We start from the raw sequence: 9751 nt of genomic DNA, 5'->3' as shown, positions 1-9751 counted from the left end.
GAACGTTCAAAACATTTCCATAAACATTTTTGGTATTCTTTGTGGTTACAGAGGCATTGTTTCCTCTATTATATTCTAACAGCATTACATGCCGAATGTGTGTCTCGTAAACTTTACATATTATATAGGCTACAATGACGAGACGTTTACGTAATTCGTTTAACTATTATACGTGATGTACATTTGTTGGTGGGTGGCTAATGAAAGTGTTCCAAAACGCGACATTAATTTCTTGAAGACCTAATTTATTTAGAATGATAATTTGTGTTTTTGACGAATATGATAATGCTAAAGATTGTGTCATAGAAAAATAAAAATAGACGTTCGATCTCTCGTGAATGACTTTACATTAATCATAATCATCGGCGTTTACAAGTTTTAATTAGCCGTATTTATGATACTTCAATTAGCCGTATTTCTGATACATGAATTAAACGTATTTCTGATACATTTTGTTCAACCCTGGGACACATTTTCAAAACGTGGAATTCTAATCATATTTTTACAATTTTTAATTATGATAAATTAAATGTCATATACAGTTATTTCTAGGGCACTTATGAATAAGTAAACTGTTGTACTATATTATTACTATAGACATACATGCCAGTTAAACAGAGACAGATAAATACGCTTAATCAATAGTGATAATATTGTGAAATTTTAGATGTGAGCGATACTAATGATAATTAATTACGGTATGTATGTTTTAACAAATTCTACAATTCAACGTCCTTTAGTGTGACCCTTTAACACACACATAAAGTGTATATAGTTTTGAAGACAAGTAGTTAAAATAACTTATTAATCATGTCATTGAAGAGCTATTCAAATAAATCATAATTATCGTGCTCAGTAATTCCTTTTATTAACTGCCGCTATTGATTCACCTACAATGATTATGATTACAAGAAATAACGAATTGATCTCGAGAGTGTAATGATGTTGTGATTGCGCCATTAAACATATAGAGTTGACCTCGATCATAATGGGAACTGTAGACGTGACTCACCTCGATGGTGACCTAACTTCATTGATTAATCAGTTTCAGGAAGCTGCATAATGAAATGAACGTGATGTTTTTTTTGGGATTAATTACGTATTTAAACTCATATGAACAGTAAGTCCAATTGAGTAATCATGAGGTCAACTGGTGCTGCTATATTATTCTTTACGTTTTTCAACACATTTATTGACGCTTTGTTTGTTATAAAGTACAAAGCTAGTCAATGAGCTATTTCTGCTCTGCCCACCGCGAGCATCGAAACTCAATTTTAGCGTTATAAGCTTGCAGAATTTTCGTTGAACCACTGTGGGATTTTTGACGCTAAAATCAACAGTTGTAACATTTAATGAAAGGCAAACTTATCTTTGCTTATTGGATCTTGTTTAATCAACTGTAAAAATCAGTTGATACCCGAGTGTCTGATGTAATTCATACTGCAAGAAATAATGCATTTTAAGTTTTAAAATATTTAATCATAAGCTGTGATAATTTTTTAAAAGTAGTTCTTATAAAATCGAAAAAAAAAATTAAATACAAACGACAAGCTCAGCTTTAGGGAGATGTAGTTAAGTAGATAAAATCACTGTTTAATCTAATTATGAGAAATAAAATATTTTTCTCAGTAATCATACCATAGATGGAACTTGGAGCCTCTTCACTCTATAAGCATAAACAAGGGCATTAAAACTTATAGTGAACTGTTACTTGAAGTTGTATTATTGCTACTTATTGTCGCTAAAATATCAAACAGATCTAGAAATATAGTATACTAACGTACACTTAACCTTCAAGAATATCTCATTGCTAACACCAAGTCCTTCAGGGTTACTAGCGGAACATCTGTAACGCCCTCTATTGGATCTATTGACTTTCTTCAAAATGAGTGTTCGGTTATTTATTGTAGCTACAGCTGCTGCTGGGCTCAAGTTGAGTTCTTGTCTTCCGAATTCCCAACTAATCTTCGTTATTGGGGGATTGGCTCGAACGTTACATTCAAATTTAACGTATTCTCCTTCTTGTACATCTAGATTATCTTGTCGCAGAACTAACTGAGGGGGATCTGTAAGGCCAAACAATTTTCAGAGTTTATTTATTGCTCCACGTCATGTTTGTTAGAATTGACTTTATTTTTCTTCCAAAAAATGTATAGTAAAATATTTGATGTAAGTTATAATATGATGGATTTCAATAATTAGTTTACAGAAGTAGTAGAAATAAAACTTAATAGATGTAAAACTAGCATTAGTAGAATTTATCTGGTAAAGTATAATAAGCATGGAATTACATTTGGACAGTCTTGCCATTCTGGGATTTCCACATTTAGCAAATTTTCTACAGTAAATCTAAAACTCAGTTGATTTGTCAGAATAAGCTAAGGTATTATCTTCACATAGACTGTAAAATCTATCTGAAAATTAGGTTGCTTTCAGTTTAAACATTATCATTACAAGAGGTTGATTTTGAGTTTTCTATGCTGTTAGGAGCTTATTATATGATTACTTTAACTCTCTAAATACGCAATTAATATATCATCTTAATAAAATGTCTTCAATTTTACGGCCAAGCTCCATTTTATTGATTACCAGTGAATATAACTATTTCGTAAGACAAATGTTTAAATATATAGAAATAGTTAATGAGTATTTCCTGGCGATGAAGAAATGACTTCGTACAGTACTAGAGAGATATATTTCCAGTAATATATTTCCGATACGCCATACGTAATTAATTTAATCGTACAGAAATATGTGATGTTTCTAAGAGAATCTGTATAGGAATTTAACTAGTAACTAAATACCATAGGAAATGATTAATTTTCTTCTATATAGGTGCAGCAGTGAGTTTGTTTTGTTTTGTTTCAGAATTTCGTGCAAAGCTACACGAGGACTATCTGCGCTGGCCGTCCCTAATTTATCAGTGTAAGACTAGAGTTAAGGCAGCTAGTCATCACCACCCACCGCTAACTCTTGGGCTACTCTTTTACCAACGAATTGCGGGATTGACCATCACATTATATCACCCCCCACGGCTGAAAAGGCGAGCATGTTTGATGTGACGGGGATTCAAACCTGCGACCCTCAGATTGTGAGTTGAGCGCCCTAACCACCTGGCCATGCCGGGCCCGCAGCAGTGAGTAAACGTGAACAGTACTAGTGCTCCACAGCCTTTAACTGTTCTGTTTGTACTTGAAAAATCACTTATAAAAATATTGTAAACAGACTTAAGACATAGTGACTAAACTTTACTATTCTCAGTTTCTTTAAACATTGATATTTTCGTAAGGGTGACTATTCCTCAAAATCAAACCTATTGATTCTATTTAAAAGCATTTACGTTAATGTAGTATTGTAGTAACAGTGTAGCGTAGTAATATATAAATGATTCAAATATTGTATGATTGAGGAGTATTCGCTGAAACTATGAAATAACCAGCCTTAATGACGTATTAATGATGTCGCTTTCTTTTTTCTCAGTTGTTTATCTGGGTAAAATTGTTTTTGTTTGCCTTTTAATTATTTATATTATTTGTTTATTATATAACTTGGAACAAACCAGAGTTATACATTAGGTACCCCAAAATTTACTATTGTTAAAGACAAACACTGATAAAGAATTTAACATAAACAACCATAAAAGTTAATGCTTCTCGATCAATCGTCAAGAGTCACAATAACTCTTAAAGAGCTACAACGAGTCGTTGATTCTTTAAAAATAAATGAACGTTGAACGATTTTCTAGCTCTTTCTTTTTTTTAATTTACTTATTTTAAGCATGTATGATATTTTCAGGTATAATAACCAAAAATAACAGGAGGAATGAAAGAAAATTTAATTTGAAATTAAACTGAATTTCTAACTTGACTAAGTGTCAAGTGTAAGCTAATGGTTATCGTGCAGAACTTATCGATCTGTGGGTCCAATGTTCGCGTCCGATTACTGAAAATATAGTCAAAAATATTGCGCTCCGTACATTGGGGCTAACGATTGACGACCAAATCCCACTATTCAGTCAGATAACAGTAGACAAATAGTTGGTGGTGGTGGATCCTGTTTGCTAGCTCCCTTCCCTATAGTCTATCAGTTCAAAATTAGGTAGGTTAGCGCAGATAGCCTTGCGTGAATATTCAAAAACAAATTGAAATGAAGAATAGTCTTGGGTACAGTGAAGACAATGTAAAAACCAATATTAAAAACTTAGAATATTATGAATAATGTAAAGTTAAAGTTTGTTCATCGTTCATCAAGACATACACACTAACTATATTCAAAAACTTTGTCTCAAAATTTAATAAAAACGTTTCGTCTATTAACCTAAATTCTGTTGCATCCTTCTGAACTGGTTGGAGACTATTAAGCTAACTTCTGTTGCATCTTTCTGAGTTGGTTGGAAAATCGTGAAGCAGGCTTAGAATTACTGTATAAAATACTCTAAAGATAAACCTTAAAATTTTTTTCTCGTAGTTTAGACCACTCCAAGTGAAAAGACTCCTGTAGTTAAGATTAAATACACCGGAAACTTTGAAGTGGTTCACACTTGAAAACTAGCTCACGGATTGGTTGTATGAAACATATAAACCCGGGATTACAACTGTGATAGAGTACCCGGTGTTTGTCTAATGTTCCCGCGAGACTTGTGAAGAAGTAAAATCTACAACTACGTTCTGTCTACAACTCCAGATATCGGAAGTTTCCTTTTTTCTTTGTCACACACACACACACACAATAACAGTTCGGAACGTGGTACTGTGTGTAATACTTTTCGACTTCATATTACTAGCGAAAGCTGAATAAGTTACAGAAGCCTTGCTGGTATCACTGACATTGCAGTCAAACAAAGTTTTGTTTCTATGTTATGTTTATTCGTGAAAAGTTACATAAAGATAATGTGTGCTAGCCTCCCTAATTTTGAAGTGAAAGCTGGAGACAAGGCAGCTAGTCAACTGCACTAACCAGTTCTTGGGATTAGAATATTGGGATACGATCATTGCTCTTATAACGTACATAAGGCCCTTAGGTACGAAGCACGATTTATTTTAAGGGGACACGAACCATGGACCACTGAACAAACAAACTTGAATCCTAGCCACTAAAGCCACACTCTGCCTCAAACAAAGATATCATTTTCGTATTTCAATTAAAATTGAAATTATCTATTATAAAGCATTGGTATGAGCTTGCTACTAGTATAAAAAATTTTATAGTAATAATACATTATAAGCATTGGTTTAAACTTGCTACTAGTATAAAAATGTAAAACAATTTTTCAATAGATCTAAAGCATATATCCTTCTTCACGTTAAATTAAATAAAACTATGATATAGATTATATAAAAAATTGTAAACCTTGACTTTTAAACTAGAAAACTGGGTCTTATTATAAAACCATTGACATACAACTATCATTTAATGGTTGGTTTATGTTCTAAAAAGTTGCTGATAATGCCATCAATTAAAAATGCATAACATGTAATTTCCGTTTTTTAATTCCATAAAGCAATCTGTAATATCAAACAAATGGATGTTTATAATGTACTTCATATGCTAATAACTTTAATAATTATTATCATACATAATTGGATCCGAGAATTAATTCCTTAAATCATTTCATATAAATATGATTGATAGTACAATTTGTTGTGTAAAAACTGATTAAGTGCATGTTTGAGCTTAATCAAAACCAAGATAATATAATAATAATAATCGTGTATTTTGGGGGATGATTATATTTTAACGATAAGTTGAAGATAATTTGTTCTGAAAATTGTATTTGTCGTTTGAAGCACAAAAATTCAGTAGCTTAGAAATTGATTAGGTTTGTAGTTTGGGCAGACAGCTGCTTTGTTGATGAACGGTGAACTAATATTCTGACCAAAGCAAACTACCCACAAAGTTCAGAACTAAATATCAACCCAGTTATAAGTATATATAATTTAATATAGTGTTATTAGGATGTAATGTTTCATCAATTGTGTACTCTAGCTATTAGCAGTATTTTAGGCCTAAAAACATACCACAAGATTTGGCCAGCTCAGGGAGATTTATGTTAGTCCTAAACAGATATATTAAGCTAACAATGCAAAATAATCTTTACAATAAAAAAATTGTAAAACAGATGTATTAAATATTTTAACCAATACTGTTCATGAAAGCAACATTATAGAAATAATAATGAGCACCTCAGTTACAGAACACATAACCACTAATGGACATACCTGGTGTCTTAATACACCTACGTATACCTAACTAAGTATAAAATGGTAAAGCAGCACTTCTGTCAAATTCGGCATAAAAGTTAAATGTACTGAAATTAACGAATAAAATTCGGATGCAAAATCAATATGATATCAATCAAAAACATCATGGATCAGAATATAATCAATATTATTAGAGCTTCATAATATAATATACGTACAATTTACCGTAAGTGACCATCCGGTCTCAATTGTACTTCCTTGTATCAGAGGATTTTCGGCTTTACAACTAAAGTACTTCCCGTTATCTTCTATAGATGGCGCGTACGTCATTAAGCTGCTGCTGTATCCATTGCTAATCTCTCTATTTGTAGCTGAGTGCAATATTCGATTTTCCAACCACCAACTAATACTTGCTGCAGGGCGAGCACCGGTGGCTATGCATATGAACTCTACCTTGGTTCCGACGGCAAGTGGTGCTTGAAAAGGTTCTATCTTGATTTTTTCTGGTTTCACTGAAAATGATAAAAATGTATAAAAACGAAAGGAAATTTTTGATTGACGTTAAGTGTCACTCAGTGTGAACTACATGCTGTCCTACTTTTCTCAAACCTTAAAAAAAAAAATTCTCAAGACATATCGTAAAGCTATGGAAGTTTCACAAATATTTTACCCTTCGTATAAAATATGTTCATAAAGTCTTTCTAACTTTAATCAATAATCCCTGATTCGGCAGGGATAAAACTGAAAGTAGTTGACAAAAGTTTCGAAAGTTAATCCCAAGTTGATAAATATATCTCCAAGATATATACAACTACCTGATACGTAATGGACATACATAAACATATCTCCTAAAATATATACAATTAACTGATATGTAATGGATATACACAAACATATCTTCAAAATTTATATATACAATTAATTGATGCATAATAGTTATACATAAAAGTGCTCCCGAGTCGCAGAGATAGAAATTCACTCTCCATCACGTACAGGTTTTTCACCAAACGTCATATGTACGTTTACATAAGTGAATCATTTTCATTGAAATCGGTTATTCTTAAAATGTTGACAACCACTGGCTATAGGTTTCTCTACAACAATCGCGACATGTCTTATCAATCGTTTTACAACCCCAACATAATAAACGTAATAATAAAAAATGTTCATTGTGGTAAACGAAATTATAAATTGATCTAAGTAAGTTTCTTTTCTTCCCGATTTGTAAAACATCCTTACGTGATAAAAACAAATCTGCATAGCTGAATTATAGAAAATCCGTTATTAAAACCAAAACTACTTTTATGAAGTTCAAACTCGCAGGCCTGTGTAATCTATCTGTTTGACTGACTATTCACGCTATATTAAATACAAATAAATGAATCTCTAAAGACAGTGCATGTACTACAAAAAATGTAACTAAGGAAATTTTACATTGATGGCAATGACAAAAGCAAAGAAAAAAAAAACCATAAAATTCCCGTTTTTTGCTTTTTTTTACATTTATAAACTGAGAAAGATGAAGTATTAACGTTATTGGTTTCTTCTATCAATCACATTTTTGTAATGAAAATAACTTTGCACCCAAGATATTACGATATTAGAAAGTTATATACTCTACTTAATATGCTGCAGCTCAGAAGATCTCTTCACAGATGAGTAATTTCACCAAAACTAAAATCTCTAAAGGTCTTGACTGCACACAAAATCACGTCTTCTATCGGATTTTACTAGATGTGTACCTTAAATTTTATCCAGGCTACTTTTTCGAGTTTGAATATGAGTTAGAAGCCAGTTCTCAACTCAATCTCGAGCGACCACAGTACCAACACCTAGTAGTTGTCTAACCATGCTAGTGATGTGTAAATAGAGTAGTGTAAACCATCCTTCTTCTTTATATCATATAGAAACTCATCTGCTAGATTCCGAAACTCGTTTTATTGCTAGTTTGTTGTAAGTGAGAATCTTTTGGTTGGAATTATACATTAATATGTAAAAAAAACTTGAAATCTCGCTGTGCTTTACAGGAGCATTAAGTCATTCTAGATTTTGATAAACTGTAACTTATATGAATTAAGAGTTGGTAATTAGAGTATAATTCACTGTCTTGAGAAAGTAACTGAAATGATTGATACATGAATAAAAGTTTATACCTACTTCCTAACTTCATTCTTTTATAATGTAATGTTTGTTCTTACTGAATACCACTTCTTACTTCTGTTCGAAGTATTGTTGAAAGCTATTTCCGTTTAATTTACTACTGGTTTAAAGATTGAATACGATCGCCGAACATCATTATTATTTATTTGTTCCCTAAGTTGCGCTGGCACTGTGATGTTACCACGTTTGTGCAAGTTAAATGTAGTTGATTTTTGAGTTAGCAAGTTAACAAGATCATGTTTTCTTTAGTTAAGTGTTAAAAAATAATATAAATGTTTTACTTTGCATTTTTCTACACACGATCATTACCACTTCTGCAGAGAACCATGTTGTGTGCTCTATTTCCTGAGCTATGAACGAACGTTACGATAGCTAGAGAGCACTATACTGGAACGTACTCACAATTTACTGAACTATGCACAAATCTTACCTCTTCTACTGTAGAATACTACGTTGGAACTTTCTAACTATGAACGAACATTACGACAGCTAGAGAGCACTATCCTGGAACGTACTCACTATTTCCTGAACTATCCACAAATCTTACATCTTCTACTGTAGAATACTACGTTGGAACTTTCTAACTATGAAGGAATGTTACGATAGCTAGAGAGCACTATCCTGGAACGTACTCACTATTTCCTGAACTATCCACAAATCTTACCTCTTCTACTGTAGAATACTACCTTGGAACTTCTAACTATGAACGAACGTTACGACAGCTAGAGAGCACTATCTTGGAACGTACTCACTATTTCCTGAACTATCCACAAATCTTACCTCTTCAACTGTAGAATACTACCTAGGAACTTTCTAACTACGAACGAACATTACGATAGCTAGATAGCACTATCTTGGAACGTAATCACTATTTCCTGAACTATCCACAAATCTTACCTCTTCTACTGTAGAATACTACCTTGGAACTTTCTAACTATGAACGAATGTTACGATAGCTAGAGAGCACTATCCTGGAACGTAATAACTATTTCCTGAACTATCCACAAATCTTACCTCTTCTACTGTAGAATACTACCTTGGAACTTTCTAACTATGATTTCCTGAACTATCCACAAATCTTACCTCTTCTACTGTAGAATACAACGTTGGAACTAACTAACTATGAACGAACATTACGATAGCTAGATAGCAGTGACTTGGAACATACTCACTATTTCCTGAACTATGCACAAAACTTACCTCTTCTACTGTAGAATACTACCTTGGAACTTTCTAACTATGAACGAACATTACGATAGCTAGAAAGCACTATCTTGGAACGTACTCACTATTTCCTGAACTATGCACAAATCTTACCTCTTCTACTGTAGAATACTACCTTGGAACTTTCTAACTACGAACGAACGTTACGATAGCTAGAGAGCACTATC

General features: G+C 32.6%; 1 protein-coding gene across 1 annotated transcript in view; it reads right to left on the bottom strand.

Moving 5' to 3' along the window:
• LOC106467886 (protein turtle homolog B-like) overlaps window positions 1-6537 on the bottom strand; it is a 113979-nt gene extending 107442 nt beyond the window's left edge. Inside the window, exons 1-2 of the mRNA XM_022396099.1 lie at window positions 6419-6537; window positions 1785-2066 (exon numbers count right to left, since the gene is read on the bottom strand). Of these exons, the coding sequence (XP_022251807.1) occupies window positions 1785-2066; window positions 6419-6530 (394 nt within the window). The 5' untranslated portion in view covers window positions 6531-6537. The remainder of the gene's footprint in view (window positions 1-1784; window positions 2067-6418) is intronic.
• Window positions 6538-9751: the final 3214 nt, after the last annotated feature.

Source organism: Limulus polyphemus, unplaced genomic scaffold, assembly GCF_000517525.1.
Source record: "Limulus polyphemus unplaced genomic scaffold, Limulus_polyphemus-2.1.2 Scaffold2779, whole genome shotgun sequence".
Lineage (NCBI taxonomy): Eukaryota > Metazoa > Arthropoda > Merostomata > Xiphosura > Limulidae > Limulus > Limulus polyphemus.
The sequence above is the reverse complement of the archived record's forward strand: the minus strand, read 5'-3'. Positions and strand labels throughout refer to the sequence as shown.